A 27,394-nucleotide genomic window follows, 5' to 3' on the forward strand; every position below is an offset into this window, starting at 1 on the left:
CTGGGCACTTTTGTCTTCGGCGCTATGGGTGTCGTGGACTAATAGAGCTGGCTGGGTTCGCAAGCTCTGTTTGCGGAATCACATTGATTTTTATGTAAGAGACCTTCGTTTTCCAAAAGCGACTTAATACAGTCAGTATTACGATTTTCGTCTGTTTGATTTACAATTTTTCATACGGTCGATAGGACTAATTATTATATCTTAATTTTATACGTTGCTATCAGCGTGGTATCCGTGATTGTATTACTTTCGTAAAATAAAAAACAAATCGACTTCAGCCACTAGTGATTTTTATTACAGTGCAGTATGTAGTTCGAGCATTGGAAGCTAGTCTTCAGGTGTTTGATCAGTCTACATCATTTTTCGACTTAATGCCAATACTAGTCGTGTCTAGACTACAAAGACACGTTACAAAATGGCACATTATGAATATAATTTTTAAAAAAAACTAAGACAACACGGAAAATTACTGTTTCCATTAATGGTTACATGGTTTTCAAGTATAGTATGAGTAACAAATTATTACACATATAAATGTAGCAACGGCCTGTCGACAAATCTCGTAGTAGTTGAATACAAATTTATTTTTTCAGCGTTTGTCACGCCTTTCTTTGAAGGGGTGTACTTTCGATAGACAATCCACTATGGTCTTGAGCCAATCATGAAAAGAGTAAATCGCCATTTGACTGTGTGTTACTGTATTTATCTTCTCTACTATCTCGATTTCAGCTTTTATGCCATTATCAAGTGCAATGCTAAAAGTTCATGGACCATAATCATGTTATATCTGTTAAGGCAGTCCTGCTTGAGCAGTTTACTCTTAAAACAGATAAGGACAGTATATCGAAAACTGATGCAAGAAATGTAGAAAATTACCCCATCATAGGGGCTACATTGTCCCACGGCTGTTGATTCGGAATACTGGCATAATGTTCTTTTGGATAAGCTTCGTTTCTTCATTTTCATTCAGCTGTCCAGTCGCATTAGTCGCACGCTTCGTTACTTCTTCGTGCGCATCTGTCTCGACGTGCTGTAAACTTTGTTCTGTGTGCCTTCGTTTTTTAACTGTGTATCTTTGTTGTTTCTGTGGCAGATACGGGGGACCCCGTCCGGCATTTGCATAGGCAGATGTGGAAAACGGCACCAAAGCAGAGCAACCATCGCAAATATGGCGCACGTATCCGATCTGCATATTGCGTGCCTTCCGAATCTAACACTCCAGTATGCTGCTTCTGAAGTTAGAGAGGTAGATCTGTCTATTTCGTAATGACATTGAGCGACGAAGTTTTAGGTAATTCAGACTTCGTTATGGCAGAGATGAGCGTGGTTGCAAACAGGTGGTATAGTTAAAATAATGTAAAGTTTTACGTCATTTCATCAACTGGAGGTTAGATAAAACAAACATGGATGATTTTCCTTAACGCCCTGATCGACGGGATGTACCTGCTCCTTCAGAACATGTGAAACGTTCCTCCACATTGTGCTGGAGAGAGCTGCTGTCTCTAGCAGCTGACTAAGGAAGTGGCTGGAGAGAGCTTTATGCTTAGCCAAAGAAGAGCATACTGATCTCTGGCAATTGATAGAGATATTAGATTGCGATGTGACACTATTAATGTGTATATGTCAATATATACTGTAATTTTTTCTTTCAGTACCTTGTATAATGTGTTCAGTCGTATTATTCTCCGTTCTTTTATTACTAATTTATAGGACTAACGATCGATAAAAGCTTAACTGTAATATAAATTTGTCTGCAGCCCATAGTTCGACTTTGCACTTTGTATATTTACACAAAGTTCCCCTATTATTTTGGGAATCAACGTTTAATTTGACATAGGTATATTTCCTGTTTTCGAGCGACGTAAGTATAAACCGCTCCCCGTCTACATTTCCGCCATATTTACTAGAGTTTTTTTTTCTTTTTTTTTTTTTTCATCTGCTCTGCGTGGCTAAGACGGCAAAACGACTATGTTATGCCATAACAAAGCAGACACCCACATTTCTGCAAAAATGTATTTCGTTACCTTTTATTTTTCCTGATAAGCTGGTGAAGGTACGGTGGCATTATACGCTATGGTTTTACGTCATTTGTCTGCACGGTATTAATAGGCTTTATTCGGTAGAGATATAGGACAAGCCACTGCAGCAGATGAAGGTAATGGATAAAGAACTGTAGGCGAACTCGCCATGCCAAGTCCAGACAAAATCTCAAGCTTTCGACGTTGCTTCCATCATCGTCGTCTGGACCAAGGTCTGACTGTTGCGATAATAGCGAGGAGGTTAGTCTCATGATCGCGGTAGTAGGCTCTTGACGAAGGAAATTAGGGAGGAAAAGTTGACATAGTTTACTGCCTGATGAGAGAGTAGTGGCGCTACAAGCGAGCACAAACGAAATCTCTGGGCGCAAAGGACGCCGATTCAGCATTCGCCATATCCGTCATATCATGATGTACGAGTAATTTATCCAATGAGATGGCGTACTCGGAGCGTAAAATTGTGAGCCTCGTCTTATTCACGACAGTTATACCTAGCCTCTGACGGCAGCGATGGGTTGGGAATAGGGGTGAGGGCGGGGGTGGAAGAAATAATCGAAAACATCAGATTTTATACGAATTTGACGCGGCAAGCTAGCTGAGAACGCCGGGAAAGACTACGTAGGCAGGTCTATGTTGTGATTTAAATTAGTTGGCATCTGACATTGAAGATCAAAAGCTGCGACGTTGCCGTGACAGGTTCTGTCTTCATGACGCCGTTACAGCGCTCCGTTCTCGTCGGTAATAGGAAATCATTTTGAAGCCTCTATCCCCCACAAAAACTGCGGGAAAGATCCGAAGTTGACGTATGGTATTGATCTATGTAGTGTCTCGAAGGCTGCCAGGAATCTGTCGTTAATTTCAAATAAGGTCGAAGTTACATTTTTTCGTGGAATTGACTGTATTTTCGCGTCCGGAAAATTTTCTGCTTAAGATATGGCAGTACTGTGTGGGCCGACAATACCAGATCCTCCCCAATTTGGGATGTTGATGGTGGGAACGTCCGTCCCTCTAGTTGTCAAATGCCAACTTTTTTAATTCGGACACTAGCTGATGACTGCCAGAGCTCTAGATCTGTAGGATGCTGTATCGTGTATGCGTATCGTGTACTTACTGTATCCTCAGGAGGTGTAATTTAGTAAAAAATGCAATAAATGATGTACAAATAGACGCAAAGCTTTATGGTATTGTGCTGCTGTGAATTTAATAAGTATGGGGTGATGTTCAGGCCGTAACGATGACGTAGTCAGTTGGCGTTTTTAGCAGAATATTCAACATTTCTGCCCGTTAATGAGCCGCATGCCAATAGCGGTCGTTATGTTTCTGTTGCAGGAGGGCCCACCTGCGAAACTGCCTGGAGAAGCTGAAAGAGATGGTGCCGCTGGGACCCGAAGCATCCCGGCACACCACCCTGGGCCTCCTGACGAAAGCGAAACGGTTCATAAAGGTAGCGTCCGCCGCGTTGTCCACCTGCTTGCATGCGGTTGCTGGCAGCCTCACCCCTAGCCTAGACCTCGCTTCAGACTGCGTAAGGAGCGCTCCTACCTACTTGTACAACCTGTCACTAATGTTGGCCCGCCTTCTGTTTTGCACCCACTATGACTTCGAGCGGTATTTCTCTTGTATTAGGGTAAGTAGGTTTCTCACATTATATTACCGCAAGTGAAGTCACTACAGCCACAGGGTGGCGACTTGGTTGGAGAAACGGAAAATTGAATTTACTGGAAAACTTAGGAAGATCTCGGAGAATTCTGAGACACTCGTAGAAGAATTGAAGCGGTCGTTACAAATCACTTTTGAGATTCTGCTTCGGAAACAACCGGATGTGCAGTCGCGTAAGGATAGGCAGAAAGGAGTAGGGGTTGGATAAACCGACCGGTTAAGACCGATACCGTCATTTTAGTTCTTAATAACCTGTATTTTCATTATTTTTTTAGTCTCGGTTACAACAGGTATTTTTACTTCTCACTTATAAAAAACGGTATATCAATTAGTCATAGCAGCAAAGCAAAAATTTTTCGTTTTTAAGTAAACCTTTTTTTTTAAAAAAAAGAGTAATTTTTATTCGTAAATGTGCGTTGGTTTCAAATACAGAAAATGGGAAAAGCGACCAGTGTTGTTTTGATAACAGGTCGACAGAAACGAGCAATAAACATATGGCATAAGAATTGGTAATGTCGCTGTCCTTGCTGCTGCGTGTCGTTAAGGTATGCGTGTACCTGCAATGTTCAGGTACACCTACCTGGCCTATATGGTAGTATCTCTGCGGTCGCTTTAAATCAATTGATCAATTGAATAGTAGAATGGCACCAACCCTAGTCTCTAAATACTTTTACGAAGTGACGTACCAGTGCTTCGTTTGCTTTAAAGGATTAATCTGCCATTTCTGCGAAATTATAAAAGAGGAAGAGCACTGTGGAAACGGTAATTAATTAAAAACGTAACAATAATTCATTCAGAGTATACAATAAAACTAGAAAGTAGCTGATACGCTTCCTGTGTGAACGTAATAAGCCTTTAACTGCTTGTAGCCATTGAAAACGGACGAATTAACACGAAAAACAAGGATTCTTCAGCCTCAGTTTTCATTCTTTAGCGCTGACTATTCGTAATGTTCATATAGTGTAATGATCCGTGATTAAAACAAGTGAGTTAAAAAAAAATAGAATCAATAGCTGAATATTGATGAGTTTTTGTAGTATTCAATCATTCATCACTTTTCGCCAGGAAAGCAGTGAAGAGTGGTTGGAAAAAGTTTTCTTTTATTTGCCCATTTAATATTTTGACTCTAGAAAAACTGAATTAAAACTGTCCAATCTTCGTGTTATTTCTGATTTTATTACAGGAAGTAGTAGGAATAAAAAACCGAAAATCGCTTTTTTCAGAAACTTGTTATTTTGAGCAGTTTTTAAAGTTAGGTTAAATCTGTGTGGGGAAAAAGCGATAGAACCGAAAGGCGGTTGTTTCAGCAGTAACAGCCATCCCTGTCAAGAACAGCTTTAAAACGTTTAATGTTCGTTGCGCGATTGTGGCTTTCTTAGGCACCCTCGCCGACCTCTGAAATCTTCGTCATTGTCCGCGGGTTCTCGGACACAGGTACGTTTTCCATTGCGTGATTAATTGGGACGTGCGCGTCACAAATTTTTCAAATAGCTGTGAAGTCGTTATTCGCTTAAAAGCAAACACCTGGGTTTTAATTTTATAGAAGAATATAATTACAGATCCATTTATGAACGCACATGTTTTGTACATCAGTAATTAATTTTAAAGTTTCGCATCGTTTTACTAATGTCATTCATTCGTCTTCTGAATTTCTGACAGTCAATAATGAAACGTGATGTGTCGTAATTATTTAAGGTCACTGATGGTTCCTTCTAGTGATAACAGTGCGAGCCTATCACCAGTAATCACTAATAAGTGACGTGGAAACTCAAAAAAATGTCGTTAACGGCCACGAAAACTAGTAAAGCAAAACTTGGTGTCGCATAGTTGATTCAGGAAATTTTGAAATTCCAATCTGTAGGTCTCAGGGAAATCTTTTGCAGAAAAACCTCGCTGCCCTGACCCAGTGCCGATGTCGAAATGTCATAAGAATTGCATGTGACACTCGTATGGCATTACCAACATCCTGTTCTACGTTTTAATGATTTCTGATATGAGACAGCAACGCGCGTATTCTATGGGAATATATAGCGAATCGACGATTTTTTTTCCTCGTGGTTTCAGTTACTACAATTATTCGTTCATAGTGTTCTATTGGTCTGACTTGCTTACGTAAATGAAAAAAGTAGTTTTGCTTATAAGGCCAACGGCTTGCTGAGAGATGTGTGCTTATATGGGCACCTAGACATGAATGTAGGTCAGACGTAAATGATAGTACGTACTAACTCATTAATCGACAAAAACTGAACAATAAAAATAATTTCTGTGTGCAGCCTGTTATATATTTGCCGCCTTGCCTACAGAGTTTATATGGATTAACTGTAAAAAGTCGCCTTTTGTTTACGTATTCGCTTGCGAAATATGCTCTTCTGGTTACACGTCCCGTCCACCCACCTCTTCATTTTCATTATAGTCGACATTATGTCTTCCATTCCAGCCATTTCTTTGATTTATTAGTTTAATTTCCTTGTACACTTTTTTTCCAAAATCGTTTTGAGCTGAGGCAAGGTGTATTTTTGTGCGCTTCCTAGTAAATAAAAACTGAGTAATGACATTAACGAATTCTTCCGTTGACACCTGCTGTCGGTGTATCAAGCTGTCTCCAATAAACAAATGTCACACACAAATAAACAAGCTGTTAGAAACGGCAGATTATATAGAAATTTCAGTTTTAGTGCAGAATAAAAGTACTGGAACTGAAACGAGGACTTCGAATATAGGAAGAATGTTCACTTGAACTAGATCATCCCTTGGATTCAAAACAGTGTCTGTTAATAAGTATTGAAAGTAGTTGTTTATAATTATTGATACAATTTGCAGAATATAAACAGAATCTAATATTAAGTCACTAATTATGTTAAGTAAACATCAGCATCAAAATTGGTTGGATCTGCCCAGTATGTGACTACAAACAAAACAGTTGTTTCGGATGGTAAAGGGTACGTGTGGAAATCAGCAATTGTTGGAAGCGTTAAAAACTGTTGACGTCGCTGTCGGGCTCCTCCGAATATTTATTTAGTAGTTCCATAACCCAGCGCCATGTTAACAATTTTCACTGTCAAATACATCATTATGGCCACATATTTGTACGCCTCTCCTTACAATACCACGCCGCTGAAAATTTTAATGCTGTACGAAAAGTGTTTAACGTGTACACAGTGTTAAAGTTAGCGAAATCTGTACATTAAGGAAAGTGCGTAATTTTATCTCAAGGGTCACTCCTTTTTACAAAGAAATGTCCTAGATATACTTTGTCACGAACTTGCTGATATTCTATTTGTCAGTGAAAGATGACTGAGATGCAAAGGTCACTGCTATATAGCCACACTGATTGGAAACATCCCTTGTGAAATTTTAGACGTAAATTTTCCAACTCCCCGCTCAACATGACCCTTTCCTTAAGACTGCTTATTGATGAATATCTAGACGAATAAGTTGACTCATAGGTAGAGCATTTTGTAAACACCCACAGATGACTGTTCTATTAGAACTACCAACAAAATGGTCTTGGAGTAGATTGAAGAAGCCACGTATGGAAGAGAGAGAGAGAGAGAGAGAGAGAGAGAGAGAGAGAGAATCTTGACGTGTATTGTATGATTATGAGCTAGGTCCGATAAGTGTGTTCTGTGTAATTATTTTAAATATCAACCTGTAGAAATAATTAATTTCCTTTTGAGAAATGCCTTAATGACACATAAAATAAATATTCCTTGTAGAAGCTGTTATTGATGTCAGAACGAATAAAATCGTAATGCAATGCTCTATTTATTTTTTCGCAGATAAAACTTATCTTAATGAAACGTAACGTAATTATCAAGAGCAATTGGCGGCGAAGGGGGAAAAACACTTGAAAGAAACACATTTTTGTCGAGCCTGACAAAGTGCCTCGGATACCGTGCGAATTATCAGAACTTGCTTCGTGCCGACAGTAAAACAAGCTACAGCACAAGCAAGGCTGAGTTTCCTTGTTAAACCTTTTGTTAGATGAAAATCTTTGTTCCGGATCTTTTGGCTGCTTCAAACCTTTTTAAAAAGCTTTTATTGAATAAGAACGGCAAGCATCGCCTTGACAGCGAGACTTAATTAAACGACTCGAACTAAATTGCGAAAAACGCGTTGCTGAAGGGCACATTTTGTCGAAATAAAGAAAGTAGCGAGCAAGGAAAAAAAGATCTGTTCTGCGGGCCTTCAGAATGACGTTGACGTTATTTCGGTAGTGTCTTAAATCCGTATAGAATGGTAGGTAAGGAAGGGGACACATTTGCCGTATTCATACCATATAATTTATTTATCATTTATTGAGTCATCTTATAACGAGAGCTCTGTAAAATATAAAGAAAAAAAATCTACTTGTTTTGGAAGCTCTATTAGTAATTTTGTACTAAGTATACCAGAACTTTCTCGTACAGAGCGACCATTGGTTTCTTACGGAAAAATGCGTTTTTTTCTGCCGAGGATGTGAAATATTGCCCTTAACATTTTTATAATGTTTTTAATGCTATCTACTATTGCAGATGTTATTGTATTGATTGTATAGTAAGTATAACAAAAACTACGTTGAGTCACAGTGTATTAAATTCTACATTAAGGGATTTGTGGGTTCATCTTCAGTTGTAATTTGTTTTTTACCTTATTTACGTTGCTGTTGTGGAGCGATTACAGCCATGGAGTATTTTTCCTGTTTCGTGATGGTTTTATGCTGTGTTGAACGAAGTGATGAGCCAAGCTGACATAACCATAGTGCAACGCCATGGAAAGCTCCCTTTCTTTTATTTTTCTCGTTCATGCTTGAGGGAATCATGATCACTTGTAATAATTATGGTGAAAAAAGACGGTTTGTTTCACTTGGGGGACTGATGACCTCAGCTCTTAAGTACCATAGTGCTCAGAGCCATTTGTTTCACTTGATAACGTTTTATTAACATACCGGTTAGCACAAAATCGATAATCTACTGCTCTAAGGCATTCGCTGCGAGAAAATCTCAGATCACGGGGAAGATCTTCTCCACGACTTCAAATTCGACGATGGCGCTGCAAGCCCGAAATGCATTGCGTGATAATAGGCCATAGACACGGGTTCCCAGATGACCTGTTTTTTGACTTCCGCAAGGCGTTTGATACAGTTCCCTACAGTCGTTTAATGAACAAAGTAAGAGCATATGGACTATCAGACCAATTGTGTGATAGGATTGAAGAGTTCCTAAATGACAGAACGCAGCATCTCATTCTTAATGGAGAGAAGTCTTCCGAAGTAAGAGTGATTTCAGGTGTGCCGCAGGGGAGTGTCGTAGGACCGTTGCTATTCACAATATATATAAATGACCTCGTGGATAACATCGGAAGTTCGCTGAGGCTTTTTGCGTTCTGTAGTATATCGAGAGGTTGTAACCATGGAAAACTGTACTGAAATGCAGGAGGATCTGCAGCGAATTGACGCATGGTGCAGGGAATGGCAATTGAATCTCAATGTAGACAAGTGTAGTGTGCTGCGAATACGTAGAAAGAAAGATCCTTTATCATTTAGCTACAATATAGCAAGTCAGCAACTGGAAGCAGTTAATCCCATAAATTATCCGGGAGTAAGCATTAGGAGTGTTTTAAAATGGAATGACCATATAAAATAAATCGTCGGTAAATCAGATGCCAGACTGAGATTCATTGGAAGAATCCTAAGGAAATGCAGTCCGAAAACAAAGGTAGTAGGTTAAAGTACACTTGTTCGCCCACTGCTTGAATACTGCTCGCCGGTGTGGGATCCGTACCAGATAGGGTTGATAAAGGAATAGAGAAGATCCAATGGAGAGCAGCGTGCTTCGTTACAGGATCATTCAGTAATCGCGAAAGCGTTACGGAGATGATAGATAAACTCCAGTGGAAGACTCTGCAGGAGAGACGCTCAGTAGCTCGGTACGGGCTTTTGTTGAAGTTTCGAGAACATACTTTCACCGAGGAGTCAAGCAGTGTATTGCTCCCTCCTACGTATATTTCGCGAAGAGACGATGAGGATAAAATCAGATAGATTAGAGTCCACACAGAGGCATACCGACAATCTTTCTTTCCGCGAACAAGACGAGACTGGAATAGAAGGGAGAACCGATAGTGATACTCAAGGTACCATCCGCCACACACCGTCAGGTGGCTTACGAATTATGGATGTAGATGTAGAAGGCATAAATATTTTAAGACTGTAGGTGGAGTTAACTATACTCCCTGTATATTTGTTTTCCCGCTTGTCTAGCAGTTGCTGAGCCCTTTAATTGTTTTTGTAATTACAAGTAGTACTGTGCACTTCCGTTACATGTGCAAGCATAACGATGGGCTAGACATTGTGTCACGCAACATACAGAATTAAGACTTCATTAGATTTTACGGCTGCTTTGCTGAAGAATAATGTAAAAGGGAAGAGATTCGGCGGGAATTTTTTTTAGACATTCTCATCATTTTAGACAGTCACACGGAGATTGTAGGCACATTTAAATAGGCGCGCGGAATCGTAGGTGCATTTAGATAGCCACACGGAAATTGTAGGCACATTTTTAATTTTTGATAACGCCCTTGAAAAGTGTAATCTCGGGTGTACACTAGCTGCTTAACAGCGAGACGTAGTAATGACCCTAGACTCAGAGAAACGTGACAGATATAGGCCAGCTACCGTGCGGCCTGTATAACCTTGAAGTAGGGCTGCCAGTGTGTGGTTGTTTGCGAAGTGTTGGTGTCGCAACTTTTGCCGGCTTGCATGCGGTGAGTAAGCGGCCGCGCCACCGGAATCACGTGCCCTGTCGGAGAACAGGCCACTGTGACAGGGCGAGAGCCGCGCTGCGGTTCTCAACGCAGCGGAGATGCGGCGGCGGTTCAGACTCCCGTCCAGACATAGTCTTACAGTGGTTACTTCCCATAGCTGAAGGCAAATGTGAAAAGGACACGGTTGATTTCCGCCTCCAGCGGGAAGGTACAGGACTCGAGAATCACTCTTACAAAAACATTGGCGTAGATCTGACTGTCACAGACGCTACACTCACGGCTGAACATTTCAGAGTGCCACTGAGTGTCACAGTGCTATACTCCGTGAAAATCTCTGTTTGTAATATTGTAGCAGCGGTAAACGACGCACACCAACTTGAAGGAATCTCTTCTCAACGGTTCGGTGTGACACTCTGTTACCTCTGTCGAGATTTCAGCTGATACCATCTGTGTGTTTGCAGTGTCATTTGAATTATCCTGCAACTTTCTCACGATCCAATACGGACTCCGCGTGCCACCCTTTTGTCCTTAGTCGATCTCATTGTCGCTCGTTACGCAGTCACAGCTCTGTAGCCGAGAGTTCGTGCGATCTGTTGGTATGATGCTCGCTTCTATGCCACTCATGCCAATGTTTCGTCGAAGTCCGAAAGGTTGTGACATGCTGCACGTGCAAAGTTGCTGTAACGTTAGTTACACTCAATAACCATGGTATACTCACTCCATTCATGATCTGTAATAATCGCTTTTTTTTGTACTGAAAATCAGCTCGCGTGAAAATGAGATTGTAATACAGAAATCCCACATTCAAGGAAATACTAGAGTATCAGTTTAGTAGCGTTCGATCTATAGTCCAATAAAAATGACTAGATAATTAACACTTCACGCAGTGGGTTTCGTCCAATCAGAGCCCTCAGGGTCACGCCTGAACTGCAACAACACCTAACACCCCCCCCCCCCCCCCACATACACACACACACACAAACGCGCGCGCGCGCGTGCGCGATGCCAATGGTGGAATGCACACAATTTATGCACAGCATTAACAAAAACGCTACAGGATACTTCCTCACAAGATGCGATTCAGCTTCACGTATACAGTTACAATAACCACAGATAGCTGCTTACATTAGATAATCTTCGCACGAAATTGCGTGAAGCCGAATTTTTTAAGGCTTCAGTTCATCGTTACGACTGTAACACCACATTCATAAATATAATTACCCAACAGTGTTGCGACTAAGCGCAATGGTTAGCGTATGAAGCTGACGTGTAGAAGATTATAGGTTAGAGTACTCGAAACTGGTTTATTTGAAAAGATGTAAACGAAAATTGCAACAACAAAAATCTCGTCAATCGTTGATAAGATTTTTATTTCATAATATAATCAAAAATGTTTATTATGTTTATTCAGTTACTTGATTTAAGTGCAGTTTTTGTATTTCTGATTCTTTGCCGCGTCATTGCAATTATCCTATTGAATTTGTATGCTCTTAGTTTTCGTCCTATAATTATTTTTTGTTTGGAAGGTGTCTGTGTCGCCTATAATCTGCACCCAAGTGCCAACGACGAATGCTCGTCGATTGGTAACTATACAGCTCGTGTGCTAGTGTGAGGGTACCTTCTGGTAACCAATGAGAGCAGGAAATTCCAGTTTGTTTTTACCTCTGAAACTGAATGTTTTCTGTGTGGAGTTTGCTCGTAGAGATTAGCTTTAATCGTCGTGAACAAAGCGATCGTGATTTTAGTTCTGCCGCAGACTGTAGACCGCTGTTTCCTCGGATTCATTGCACATCACATGGTTGTAGTTGGTTAAAAAGCGCGTCGTCTGCCGAAGTTCAGTCATTGGTCACTTAAAATCATCTTTAGACAGAGCATCTCCCGTTTCCAACATGTCTCCAACATTGCTCCGCGTTACACATTTAACGGCATTTATGAAGTGACCAGCCGTATGTGTGTGTGTGTGTGTGTGTGTGTGTGTGTGTGTGTGTGCGTCGCCCATAACCGGTCGATATCCTGCAGCCGATGTGGCAACACTGCAGCGGCAAGTGTAAGAAGTCAACTGTCAAGTAATTTTAATCGGACTGTAGGTGTATGTTGACAAACACTTTCTATTTCGTCGGCACACATGCATAATTCACTAGCACTACTACCACCACCACCACCACCACCACCACCACCACCACCTTACGGACATCCCCCCCCCCCCCCCCCAAACACACACCACACACACATATACAGGGTGACTCAAAAATCCGTTAGTATTTGAAAATGCACTAATTCACGGAATAGTGTATTTTGAAAGATAAAAATTGATACACATGCTTGAAACGACATGGGATTTTATTGAAACGAAAGAGCGCGCTAAAACTGCCAGCAGATGGCTCTCGACTGCAACAAGTCAGTGAATCCGCATGAGAATCGTGTATAAAATTAGCTGCAGGTACGCCGTTGTGTTATAGAATCGCATCGTCCCTAACCTGACTGATAAACACCTGGTGGAAGGTACGAACTTTCGTGCAGGATGGCGCGCCACCCCATATTGCCACACGGGTGAAATATCTCTTGCGCACCGGGATGCGTGAGTGTGGGTCGCGTGCTGAGCCGCCACGGTCGTCATGTTTGATCTCCCAGGTTCCCAGACCTTAATCCGTGTGGTTATGAATTGTGGGGTTACCTGAAGCCGCAAATCTACTGCGATCGTCCTACCTTATTTGTGATGCTAAAAGACAACGTCTGACGGCAGTTTCTCACCATTACCTACTGATAGGCTTTTCGGTGTTATTCATATTTTCCCAGACTACAGTTGTTTTGTTGATAAATGGCTGCCAGCATGTTGAGTGTATGTTATTAAAACTTACATTATCACGTGAAGTATTGAGTACTGCTTTCCGTCTTTTAGCGGGAGTTAAATGGAAATGAGATGTCGCGAAAACATTTTTAAATTGCATGTTCGTCTTGCACCGGAAGAACAGCAGTTAAACAGCGAAATAGACCGCAGTCTTGTAATCAGCTGTATACCCGGATACGCGTCAGGCAAAAGACGATTAGCAACAGCTTGAAGTCAGTGGGCGTTTACGATTCTGCTCGTCTCTTCAGACGTCAGGAAACTTGTTACGAAAGTTTTACTCTTCTTTTCATGGATCTAGACAGAGCGTGCCCTTCGTAGAAGCACTTGACTGCCGGTTTCTTTAGTGTCCTGGTCCTCTCTGTACGTTGAATGTTGCAATACATTTATGTGTGGTTAACTTTTCAGAAAATTCAGCGTTGTTCAGAATTGCTCGTACTTTTGTTACTTCGTAACCGTTGATAGTCTGCAACATCGAAAAACATCTTGTACTCCCCCTCTCACCTTCCTCATACCACTTACCTTCCGTTTTCATTTCGTAATATTCGATATTCTTCCCGTTAAACTGTCGGAATGTACACATTATAACGTAGTGAAAGCTTTGAAACGTATTTCATATAGTTTCTTCTTTCAGTCAACCTGCATGTACGATAAAACGCTGCACTATCCAAGGCAATGTTTCAATGAGCAGTTGCTTTCATTTCTTTTCTATAGCGCCTTCTATGCATTTGCAAGGCATATAACGCTGAAAACTCTCATTATAACGAAATTCAGTGTGTTTTAAGTGCAGTTTTGGAAATAAATTGTCAGCTGGTAGTGACTAATGCGTAAATAATGCATTGGGTTGAAACTGAGAATGAATTTGCGTCAGACTTCAGTTAAATGATATGCAATTTTAATGTAACGTGATAGATTTCAAGGCTTGTACCCCCGTTTTCTCACTATTTCGTCAATGATGTAAAGTGATTTATAGGGCGAAAAAAGTATTTGCATCAATTCCTGGTGATATTAGGTACGCATTTGTATTGGTTATGCCCCTGAGGGGCGGCAGGACGTACGCAGAGTACAGCCTGCCTTGTGTGTTGCCTGTAATCGAATCCTCTGCTCCACATGAAAAGTGGTAGGCCCAGAAAAATTAAAGTTCGTGTTTCGCTTCCAGACATCTTTCTCCCCTTAGAAACACTCTTTCTTGCGGTTCTTTTTTTGGTGAACAGCACACTGTCAATTTACTGGCGTAGGCACTATGCAGCACACCTGCGTAGTAAAACCTGGTAGTCCTGTCGTCCCAGGGTCAGGCTAAAGGACGCCTAGCGTCAGGGAACATTTTGTCTCTAGCAGAAGTTGCTCTCCATGACGTATCACTTCCAGACGTTTGATACAAAGACTTCATATTAGGTAGGTCATAAAGAAAGGTAAATGCATTGAGGTGATTCTGAACTAAAAACGTCATATGAACATATGTGGTGTTTTTAACAGTTTCTGAGGAAACTAATGAAAACAGTGGGGAACAGGACAAATGTAGGTGATAACAAATGAAATGTTGTAATCTATGTTTTGTTTACTTGTCTAAAGTTCCTCACAAGAGATATTCAAAAAGTACATCGTCAACTGCAATGCATTTTGCAGCACTTGTAGACAGGTGCTGTGTTGCTGATCTGCGCTCTTTCGTACGGCCCTTTACCAGAGCACAAGCGTGTAAAATAAGAGTGGGAAGTTCCATGTAGTAAGGAATGACGTGAATTTTGTTTCCTTCGAAATTTCTGTAATTTAGAGTACCATAAGGCCGGCCAACTGATGTTAAAGGCAGTTGCCATGAAGTCATACCGGTACTGCATTGATTGACTGTTTCGTCAGTTCTTGGTTGAATATGTAGTGCGTTACACACGACATTGGCGCAATAGTAAAAAAATCTTACGTGGCATTTTCACTGAAATAATTCCTCTTGTATTCTTGAATCTAACATTGAAGTTTTTCATCTTTGCGAACTGCGTTAGTCCGTAGATGTACTATTTTAAAATCTTTAATCTTAAAAACTTTCGCTGCACGGCATACATATTTTTGTACCTGATGACACCGTAACAGCCGAAAACGGGTTTGTGAAATAAATAACAAGTACTGTAGAATATTACAGCGGTGTTTCGTGTGTTTTCATTCACAACGTATCGGTACTCTACTGCTGGAAGCAGCGGCCCACTAAGTCAATGTTGATGTGGGGAAAAAGCGTGTGGTTTCAGGAAAGTGACAACACTACTTAGCCTAATTTCGGTTTGGTTGCATTCACATGTGCGTGATGGTGAAGGACGACATGCGTCAGAATTCTATTATTTTCAAACACCTGTACTTCGGATACTGTTAAGAAAAGGGCATGTGTTCATTTGAAATTATTTGTTCAGAATCACCAATAGTATTACCTATCAAAGTTTGTACCTATCCTCTTGACTCACCCTGTATACCTCACCAGGATAGGGAACTATTCGAGCGTACATATGTAGATAAATTACAAGGATCTTGTTACAGTGAAACTGAAGATCATTTGTTTTGCGTTCTGATACAAACTCATTCAGACTTTTAATTTATCGTACGACTGCCTTCTCGCGGTTGGAACGTCAAAATATTACGCAATAGGTTTTCAGATGCTATATGTAGTACGTTTTGTAAATGCAGTGAATAACACCTGTGAAAACAAACCTATTTTGATTATCCCTGCCCTTCCCGTTACCCGCGGAGTCTGGGGTCTAATAACTATGATAATCGGGAGTTTAGTGTGTTTCGTATGTGGCTTGTCAGTTGTACATTCTGGCATCGTTTGTTTCTTGAGCATATTTCCAGAAGAACAGGAAAGGCAGTGGGAAAGGGAACACTTCAGATTTATTTGGCAAAAAGAACCCGCTCGAGGCTGGATGCGTTGACGTGTAGCCGGCAAGGCATTTCATTAGAGTGGGGGTTGAGGCGCGGACGGCGGGATGTCAGGTGGCTGGCATGGCGACAGCGGCGCGGCTCGGCGCAACGCGGGCAGGTGGCCGTCTCTGCTCGCGGCACTGCTCTTTCTTGTCAACTCGCGGGGACTGAATGTAGCGAGCCTGCCACCTCTCGAATTTACTTTCTAATATCTTAGCGGCGCGGACCGCTTTTGTGTTGCGCCTGACGCAGCTATCTCATCCCGCGAGACAATGCGCTCCCCTGGAGACGGCTGCCGGCCGCGCCTGCGCCCGCAGAAAGAAAGCCAAAGCAGCAGCAGTAGTCTGGAGAGAGGGGGTGGCGGGCAGCTGTCGTTGCCTCTGCGGCTCCTGGGAGCTGCCCAAGGACGCACCGCGGACACACAAACTACCAGGGATTTCCGTAATGGGCTTTCCGCTCCACGACTAGATAATGCTATCTACTAGCTGCAAATCGATGTCTGGTCCTCCGCCCTTCCGTCTGTCTCCTGGCGTTACTGGGCCCGTACTCCGATTTACACTACAGTGCGTACTCCGATTTACACTACAGTGCGCAACAGAATTAAAAGATCAATTTTTCGAAATTTCCACCCATTGCGACGTATATGTTTGAAATTCGATTGAAATGTGCCCACAGCCTTTCTCTGTAATGGTGCAGAAGCGAAGGGCCCTGTTAAGTCACCCTCGGGCTCAGACGTGCTTCAAACAGAAAACTTTCGGCAAATGCGAAAAGTGGACCACAGCTCAGTTACTAATGTGAGCTTCAAGGTGGGTTAATGATCTTTCATTCGTGTCAAATTTCACCGCAGTTGTGCCCAAAGCCACCGTGGACGTTGCACACTATGCGAAGGTCGTCACACCCCCGCTTACCTTTATTTCACCTCTTCTTTTGCCGCCTCTGCGTTGGAGGTTAGGATCGCGACACCTGGCGATGAAAACACGCGGTTTTTATGTAGATGATCGAGGGAAACACTTCAGACACACCGCCACTCGGAATCGACACGAAGAGGCCTCAGGAGGTGCCATGAAGGGCGTCGATGAAACCTTGGGGCGTTGAATCCCACGCATTTCGCGCTCGAAAACGGCGGTTTGCAGTGGGATACGTTCTTTACAACATTCGACACGGCCACGGCCCCTTGGGTGTTCCAACTCTACTCTAAGGACATCATAGGGTTGCATCCCCATTGAACGTGGTATGACTCTTTTGGAGTGTAGTGCGACAGCGATTTTTGCTCTGGTGTGTAAGGTGGAATCACTAGGGACCGGTCAAAACGATGGACGAAATGCGAACTTGATCTGTACCGGCAAATAGGTTTTATGCTTCCTTCAACTCTTCTGTTTCGCATGATCAGAGGATGTGCTGAATGAACACCCCCCCCCCCCCCCTCCCTCACCAGTTCGGCAACACTACCGCTTCCACGCACGCGTATTTGTTGAGCACTTCAAAAATGTATTTGTCAGAGACTTAGCCAGCATTGTAGTTTCAAACCTGCTCTAGCGCCTGTAGGTAGACAATCTCCCATCTAAGGAGTGTCGAACGAGTTGTCTACAGGGTCGGGCGTTGTAGAGCAGCGGTGAGACTAAATTGGTATCGACGTATCCAACAGGGTTTTGTCGATCTGTGGGATGGGGGTGTCATAGAGTCACCTTGCACTGCACATGATTATATAGTCCCCCCCCCCACCTCCACGCCTCCCCTGTGATCCGCCACAGAAGAGCGCGAAACAAAAGCGCTAAAAAAGCATAAAGCCCTTTGCTGCTTTGGATTACGTTCTGATTTCGTCGAATGGTTTTGAACGGTCCGTAGTGATTCAGAGAAAATATTATAGCCGCACTACACTGCACTACACTCGCCTATTTCGCAGTGATACAAAACGACCTGATCTGCTTTTTACTTCTCCGATGTTCTTCGTCAGTCATATCTAGTAAGGATCCCGTACCGCTTAGCACTACTCCAGAAGAAGACGGAGAAGCTAAGTGTAGGCAGTCTAGTAGATGTGTTGCATCTTCTAAATGTTCTGCCGATAAAAGTGTCTTTGTTTCGGCTGGACCACAGTGTTTTCTTTGTGGAGGTTCCAGTTTAGGTTCTTCATAGTTGTAATTCTTAGGTATTTAATCCAGTTGACAGCTTTTTAACCTGTGTGATTTTTTTGTGTAATCGAAATGTAACGTTTTTTTATATTTTTTTTTACTACTGGTATTAAGAGGATCAATTGACACTTTCCTCACCACACGGACATCTCGTCTAAATTATATTGCAGTTTGTCTCGATCTTCTGGTACCTTTACCATTAAGGAAACACCAGATAACATGAAACTTCCTGGCAGATTAAAACTGTGTGCCGGACCGAAACTCGAACTCGGGACCTTTGCCTTTCGCGGGCAAGTGCTCTACCAACTGAGATACCCATGCGCGATTCACGCCCCATCCTCACAAGTTGTTTGAAGCTATTTTATACATGGGAGTTGGGTTCTTTAAAGAATAGGGTGTGGATACCTCCCGATTTGGTAGAAAACTCGCGATTTTCCGCTTTTACCCCAGTCTCCCAATTATTCTATTATTTCTCTCAATTTTTACTAATGCTCGTCAAACATAAGATATCTGTATTGAAAACTTGTCATTTCAGTGGTTTTTTTTCCAATTGTCGGAATTTGTTGGCTCATTTGTCGAATTTAGTCGATATGCGTATCATAGTTTATAGAAAATAAAAAAGTTATTTGTCTTCTTTCAGTGTTTCCATTTGTTTTTTTATAGCTGTTATATAGCTTTGTAACGTCACACACAGAGAGAGAGACTCAAATCAGTCGTCTTGAGTATACTCAAAAATGAGTCGCAGCTTTTTGATTATTCGTATCTCCTTATCCTCCTGATTTCTCAAACTGAATCTTCTAATTTTTGTTTTTTGAAGGTTGGCAGGTATGGATGTGTGGGGGGAGAGGGTGCTGCTCTCGCGGCATTAGCGTGCCCGCCACAGAGGCGTCGCCGCGGCAGTGTTACAAACTCTGACATAAGACTGCAGGCTGGCTGCGCCGAGCCCTCGGGTATCGAGTTTCGAGGGCGTCGACAAGCGCTGTCCTTCGTCGGTGGCCGCGCCGCGGACACCCGCGAGGCTCATGTTGCCCGGTCTGAGATACGAAAATAAGCGCCGGCTACACGGGTTTCTCTCTCCGTGGCAACGGAAAACCCACAGCATTGTGTGCGCAGCGTCTCCCGCGCCGAGATAGGTTTTCAGTTGTCATACCTTGTCACGGTGAACACGCTGTAAAAGCAACAAGTTAAGTACAGTTCTTGCGGGAAAAGTATCCCAGGCTCGTGATGTCTTTGAGGGGGCAATATTCCGTGACTGACGCGTTTGCCAGATTTAGTTAGCTTCGGGGATATCTAAAATGTACTGTTTACACTGAGCGACCAGGTACCTTTGCACACTTGCCGAAGTATAATCACAAGCTATATCGTGCACATCCAGCGCTATGCGTGAAAGAGTCGACCGAATTTCAGAATTCGAGTAAAGGTCGAATAAACTGGATGTCGGTGCTACGGAATCTAACGTCAAAATCAAATGCAGCTGTATTCGCACTAGACGGAACGTCGTCGCTGCGTCACTTCGCTTATCCCAGTGCCAAATGGTGATGCGAGGTACCATCCGGCCGGCCTGCGTGGCCGAACAGTCCTACGCGCTTCAGTCTGGAACCGCGCGACTGCTACGGTCGCAGGTTCGAATCCTGCCTCGGGCATGGATGTGTGTGATGTCCTTAGGTTAGTTAGGTTGAAGTAGTTCTAAGTTCTAGGGGACTGATTACCTAAGATGTTAAGTCCCATAGTGTTCAGAGCCATTTGAACCATTTTTTGTAGGCTCATCTCGATCCCAGTAACTGCCATTCCTTCTTTCAACGCTATGAAACTAAAATGAAAGATAGATTACCGTGACGTGCGTACACGTCTTGGTGCACAAGTTTTGTTACAAGGGACCCGTAGTCTCCGGTGACTAGTTAGCGGAAGAAAACAATTTAGATTTATTCGGTTTTCTGCCTCTGTTACCCTTGTTTCTGTGAAAATGCCTTCACAACAGCGAAAAACACGCATCAGCAAATATTCCGCACTAAACAGAGAGAGAAATGCAAAAACATTCACGCAGGTGCTGCAGTACTGTGATTTGGTTGCTGCCGCTGCTGGAAAAGTTTAGCATAGATTTGTGCCGCTCTTCCGCTGCCACAAGTGAGCACGTGCACCAGGGGAATATCAGCCAAAACTTTATCACCAAACCTATCCGTTCTTCTGATAAAACAACTAAATATGTCGCAAAAACCAACTCGAGTCGAAACCGAGCAGTATTGAATGCAAGCGAAGAATAAACTGGGCTTTACTGTGGACTATACAAGTGCCGTGAGTGAATGAGACAAGACCGTTTCCAAAGGAGAGAGACAATGCTCCAAACATTTGCGCTGTTGTGCATCTCATTGAGGTATTTTAATTTCACTGCTTTCCCATATTTTTTGCCTAAGGCTCCCTGCATATATTGCAAAGATATGCTCTACGTTTTCACCCTATGTATGTGCACGAGTCGTACCTCTCTATTTGCAAAGGCAACCATATTCTACAAATTTTCGATCCTACTTATGACAAATCGTCGCTTTGGGGAATTATGGGCGAAATGCACGTTGCACATCTAAGAATGGATTTAAATTTCGCTAATTGCAGCACACAAAACGATCGTTGCTGTGGTGACACCATTTCCCTACGAACAGGCAACGGCGCCACTGGGGGTGAATTGATATTTTACGCGGGATTTTCAAAACTTTAATGTTTCATCTATGAGCGTTGTCTATTTTTGCTGCTTGTGATAGGTAAGTTAATGAAATCGGCTCCTCGTTTTTGAATGCCCCGTATTTGAACGGTGTGACGTTCTCTTGATGTTGGACACTAATATTGTAATCAGGTACCATCAGGTTCTTCCCCTTTTTTGGGGTCTTTGTATTACATTTAATCACACTTCAAGAATGACATTCTTTAGAGCTAGTGAAAATTTTGTCCATATCTATGAATTTCCTTAAGATTGTCCAACGATGATGTTCTGCGACTGTTTACTTAGAAGCGGACCGTACAAACATCCCACACAGATTTCATTCATATTGACAGGCTGTATGGAGCACAACATTGACTTCAACATTTGTAAATAGCAAGGCGCAACTTTCAGCCGTTTTTGAGAAAATTGATTTTGCACATTTTAGGCGTGCTTTACATACTTCGTGTTGTGGTTAGTAATCAAGAATTCCGTAGCCAAGTGAGTGAACATTTAGTTCGATAGACGCGGGGTATGTGTATTAAATATCGCTTCCCTTACTCTCTCTCTCTTTTTTTATTTTATTTCATTCCCAAGTAATTCTTACAACTGATATGCTAGGTACGCCGCGAAATTGTGTGATGAACGAGCACCGCTCACCAATGTAAGCTAAGTTTGTTTTGCATTAGACACACTGAAAAAAACCATTCACCTGGAAAGATTTGGCGTTCTTTACAAGTCCTATGTCGCAATAATTATTATTTCCCGTATAATTATACTTGGCACGCATGTGGATAAAATAATATAAATAAAATGACGATATTGATTTGATTGAAAGTTCGTATTTTTCCAGTCTCATTACGAAAGCTTTTCTCTCCTTTTTTTTCAGGATAAAGATTGTGAAAGTAGCAAATGAATCATTCAAAAATGAATGTTTGAACAGTTCGCACAGTCATAATAATTCTGTGGAAGAAAAAAAAAGGTAGAAGATCAGGCAGGGATATTCGAGCCATGGACCCCGCTCTCGTGAAACTAACAGCATAACACGCTAGACTGCGGACGTCCTGAGTACTAGCGACCATACAAAATATATAAATACGCTTATAATTTCTCGTTTCTCTCTAAAACTGTTGAGATTTCAGTCGTGCCGTGTACACATGCTGATGTAGTAGAGCGGTACACATCCTGTCAGTATGAACCATATCGGTGAGAGGAAGCTCGTACGGTCCTTCTGAAAGTCCCTCGGGCTTGCCGCCTCAGCAGATGTCTAGCGGCCTGTGCGCGGACGCCGGCTCCCGAGAATGACGGGGATTGTCCTGTGAGGAGCAGCGTCGGTTGCCTGCTAGACTGGGCGGCGCTGCGTCGGTGAGCCGCAGGTGTCCTTGGCCGCACGTCACACCGCCGGCTTGCCGTTTGCCGTTCCAGGAACCGTGGTGCTGGCGGCGCGGCGGCACGGAAAGCGCAAGTCCCTACGCTTCTATCTGTGGGCGTGTTTTCGTTTTGACTACTGCTCAGCTCTTTGTGTGCAGACACTACGGATCAAATGTGTCGGGTTTGACCCCAGTAAGTACTAGGATATTTATCTTTCGCTTGCCACTTCTCATATCTCTGGCAGTCTTTGTTAATGTGAAAAATGCAGAGGTGTATCGTGGTATACAGTCCGCGTTAAATCCTCGGTTCCCCTGTTACTGGCTGGGTAAGTCAGTTCGAAGCGCATACCACTTCCAATGGGACGACGCTAAGGCTGCACAGTGCTGCTGAAACCAACCGTCTGGTCAGAACATTTTTACCTATTTTTAACTACCGGTTGTGGCTGCCAGTATGTATATGACTTGCGAATGAAGTTCAGAGAATTTTAGTAATTTCAGACATCTAGAATAATAGAATGTCACAAATGTACGAAGTTCGAAACAACAGGCACCATCTACTCAAATAAGCGTTAATAATACATAGGAGAAAATAATAACTACACGTATCAAAGACTGTGCCTCACATTAGCAGTATCGTAAGTGAATGTTAACGGCCGATTCTCATTTCATGCCGGCCTCTATGTCAGTTCTATATAACGATCGACTGAACGGGGTGATAAGAGATCATACCCATTGAAGAACTCTGTCCTAGCCTGGCAGTAGTGAGATCCCAACTGGCAGTAGTTGGGAAAGGAGTATCAGCTGCAGCATTTGCCTTACAACCAGAGCATACCTACGGAATGCCTTGGTCGGGACAGGGGTTGGAGCTAACTAACGCGTTTTTATTGGGTCGCTTTTTTATGTTTTTATTCTTTTTTTTCGGTGCAAATTTCCGATTACATTTTAAATAAACTTCCCGAAGCGCTAGACTTGAAACTTTCAACATAACTCAGAAATGGAGGACAATGTAATAGTAATAGCTTTCTTGTCTGATGTGTGGAGGAGGGTACCTGGTTTATCATTATCATTTCGCTGTGAGCTAGAGATTTGAAACTTTCAACATAGCTCAGAATTGGTTGAGAATGCAATATTAATGCACTATTAACTTGCTTTCGTGTCTGGTGTGTGGCGGAGGATACTTCGTGTACATCACTATTTCCCCCTTTTCCTGTCACACTTGTGCATATTTAGTGGTACGAACGGTTGCTGATTAGCTCCGTGTAAGTTCGATTCTCTCTATGTTTTATCTTCGAGTCCTTTTCATGAGATAATCGTAGGAGGAAGCAGTTTATTGATGGACTCAGATGAAGAGAAACTGAAATAATCCTGAAATTTTCCACATGTCTTTGTAATCTCAACAAAATCTTTGAAATTGACTGAAAAATTTCAAACACATAGGGCTAAAACGCAGAAAATAACTATTAAATAAAAAGCTTTTTAATAGGCAACGTTTTTAAAACTTAGTAAAAAGTACAAATAATTCCCCCTACAGCTTCCTATTACCCTTACAAATACTTCTGAAAATTTGTGCTCGCCAGTTTTTAAAAGCCATGAAAATACCTCTAAAATTTAACACGGAAAGCATGGGGTGTAAGCAACACATAATTGAAGCATGAGCAGTCTACCTCCTTACTATAATAATAGTAATTAATTATTAGATAATTATCTGTTGCATGTGCCCCACGTTTTTCGTTTGAAGTTCTACATGTACTCTGACGGAAATAAAAATCGCAACACAAAAAAATTAATGTAGAATAATGAAATTTAGACGCTAGGTATTATATTTAAGTGATTAACATTGCAAGATGACAGGCTAGTGTAAGGGCGAGATAAGCCGCTGTAACCGCCAGAATGTTGAATGCAAGCATGCAAACTTGAATGAATTGTGTCAAACAGGGCGGGACGTCAATTTGTGGGATGAAGTTCTATGCCTGTTGCACTTGGTCGGTCAATACAGTGACGGTTAATGCTGCTTGTGGATGACGTTTGAGTTGTCGTCCGTTGATATCCGACATGTGCTCGATTGAAGACAGATCTGGTGATCGAGCAGGCCAAAGCAACATACCGACACTCTGTAAAGCCTGCTAGGGTACGACAGCTGTGTTTGTGCAAGCGTTATCCTATTGGAAAACACCCCCTGCAGTGCTGTTCATGAATGGTAGCCCAGCAGGTCAAATCACAAGACCGACGTACAAATTTGCGGCCAGGGTGCTTGGGATAAGGACTAGAGTGCTCCTGCTGTCATTCGAAATCACACCCCAGACCATAATCCCTGTTGTAGATCCAGTGTGTCCAGCACTCGGTTCAAAAGGCTCTGAGCACTATGCGACTTAACTTCTGAGGTCATCAGTCGCCTAGAACTTAGAACTAATTAAACCTAACTAACCTAAGGACATCACACAGATCCATGCCCGAGGCAGGATTCGAACCTGAGACCATAGCGGTCGCGCGGTTCCAAACTGTAGCGCCTAGAACCGCACGGCCACTCCGGCAGGCGGTTGGTTGCATGTCAGGCCCTCAACTGGCCGCCTCCTAACCAACACACCGTCATCACTGGCACCGAGACGGAATGAGCTTTCATCAGAAAACGCAACAGACCTCCAACCTGCTTTCCAGTGAGCACTCGATTGATACCACTGAAGTCGAAAATGGCTATGGTTTCGAGTCAGTGGAATGCACGCTACAGGGCGTCTGGCTCGGAGCCATCCTTGAAGTAACAGATATGTAGCAGTTCGTTGTGTCACTGTGATGCCAACTGCTGCTCAGATTGCTGCAGCAGATGGAGTACGATGCGCCAGAGCCGTTCGCCGGCTACGGTGGTCTTCCCTCTCCGAAGTGCCACGTGGCCGTCCGGAGACCGGTGTTGTTACGACTGTACTTTCTCGTGACCACCACTGCAAGAAATCATGTACAGCGGCTACATTCCTGCCAAGTCTTTCCTATCACAGAGGGAACATTCAACTTCTCGTAGCCCGGCTACACGACCTAGTTCAAACTCAGTGAGGTGTTGAAAATGGTGTCTTTGTCGTCTTAAAGACATTTTTTAGTAACAGTAACTCATAACTTCCGATCTCAAAGGAAAATATTTAAAGTAAACCTTATTTGCATCCTCAGAGAGGCGCTGCTAGTGTCACTCTCATACGACTGGCGCGAAATTTGAATAGATGTTATCTTTCAGATGTAGAAACCCGGCCTACCACTATTCGTTTATGTAGCACAACTCCTCCTTGTGTGGCGATTTCATTTTTCCGTCAATGTAGTATCAGATCTATTAAAAATTAACAAGCAAGATGTTTAGTCCGTTTTAAAACGCTGTCACCTTGTAAGTTTTTTTATGTAAATAATTATTTTGATTTACTCACGAGAGGAGAAGTCCCAGAGAAAAGGATCGGTGCGTGTTCGAGTACCATGTGAAAGAGAGAATAAAATCACCTACGTGCTCCACAGACGGTGTACACCTTGCTCTTGGCTAATTGACAGTCGTAACGCGAGTACAAGTACAGTTGGTTTTGCAGGCAGCGAACTAGAACAGATGGCGTCAGAAACGTAAGACTCAGATACACGTAAAGAAACAAACGTTACCGAAAGAATACAAGAAAGTCACTTCTGAAATGTCTGACTTGTATTGCATCATTTGATGGATTTTCAAAGCATCCTTTGGAAGGCACTTAAACATACATTCAAAGAAAGTACTACCCTGAAGCTATAAAGGTATTACTATAAATTCGGCATGCTCCATACTGTGGTTTGTAGAATGTATATATAGAAATTGATGTACACGTGGGTGTATTCAAGCATAAGACGCTACGTTTTTCAGAAACTTGACGTCAGATAACCTCTTATAAGTTACTAGAACACAGTTCTGTTTAACGTGCCAGGCTGCCAGATACAATTTTGTGATAGCGCTGCAGCTAGTGTAGCGCTGCTGATTGAACAGTAACAGCCGCTACTACTGCAAATTTAGTGCTAACACGGTGAATATAACTTGGTCGTAAGCTGTGGATGGGTATATAGTCGTGACTCAGGGTGGGAAAGAGCCCAGTGGAGCTTATCATGTTAAAAGAAACCTCTAGAGCTCGCGGTGAGAGTTGTCGGCGCGGTTAGGGGAAACGTGACGCTTGCGAAACGTGAAATTAGCGGCGTCTCGGCAAACTTCCACCGAGGACGATGTGCAAAACTGTGCGCCGGGCCGGCGCGTGGCTGGTTAGCGGAGAAGCTGCTGCGGTGACACATGCCTGCCGGCCTAGGCCACGCTCCACTACAGGGAAGGCCTAGAAAGCCCGAGGCTGCAGAATAGACGAGCTGAAAGATCTTGTTTGAGGAACTATTCTACCCATAGTTGTGCGCTTCGGTTTTTTAAGTGTCTACCTATTAGATGCCAGGAAATAGCCTTCTGGTACTTAACGTCACCTGTACCGCTTGTAGTGTGTGTGTGTGTGTGTGTGTGTGTGTGTGTGTGTGTGTGTGGGTGGGTGGGTGGGTGGGTAGGTGGGCGCGCGGCCGCTAGCGCGAACACGCACCCATGTTCCAGGAACAACCGGTGACACTGTGGGATGTTGTTGTTGCTGTGGTCTTCAGTCCAGACTCTGGTTTGATGCAGTTCTCCATGCTACTCTACCCTGTGCAAGCTTCATCTCTAAGTAACTACTGCGCCCAACATCTTTCTGAATCTGCTTAATGTATTCATCTCTTGGTCTCCCTCTACGATTTTTGCTCTCCAAATTGGTGATCCCTTGATGCCTCAGAACATGACGTATCAACCTATCCCTTCTTCTAGTCAAGTTGTGCCACAAACTCCTCCCCAATTCTATTTAGTACCTCCTCATTGGTTAGGTGACCCACCCATCGAATCTTCAGCATTCTTCTGTAGCACCAGATTTCGAAAGCTCCTGTTCTCTTCTTGTCTAAACTATTTATCGTCCACGTTTCTCATCCATACATGGTTACACTCCATACAAATAATTAAGACTTCCTGATACTTAAATCTA

The 27,394-nt window shown here is 42.8% G+C and overlaps 1 protein-coding gene across 1 annotated transcript in view; it reads left to right on the forward strand.

The window, feature by feature from the left end:
• LOC126365871 (max dimerization protein 1-like) overlaps positions 1-27,394 on the forward strand; it is a 636,903-nt gene that overhangs the window by 518,153 nt on the left and 91,356 nt on the right. Inside the window, exon 4 of the mRNA XM_050008560.1 lies at positions 3,366-3,480. Coding sequence (XP_049864517.1) covers positions 3,366-3,480 — 115 coding nt within the window. The remainder of the gene's footprint in view (positions 1-3,365; positions 3,481-27,394) is intronic.

This window comes from Schistocerca gregaria, chromosome 4 (assembly GCF_023897955.1).
Source record: "Schistocerca gregaria isolate iqSchGreg1 chromosome 4, iqSchGreg1.2, whole genome shotgun sequence".
NCBI lineage: Eukaryota > Metazoa > Arthropoda > Insecta > Orthoptera > Acrididae > Schistocerca > Schistocerca gregaria.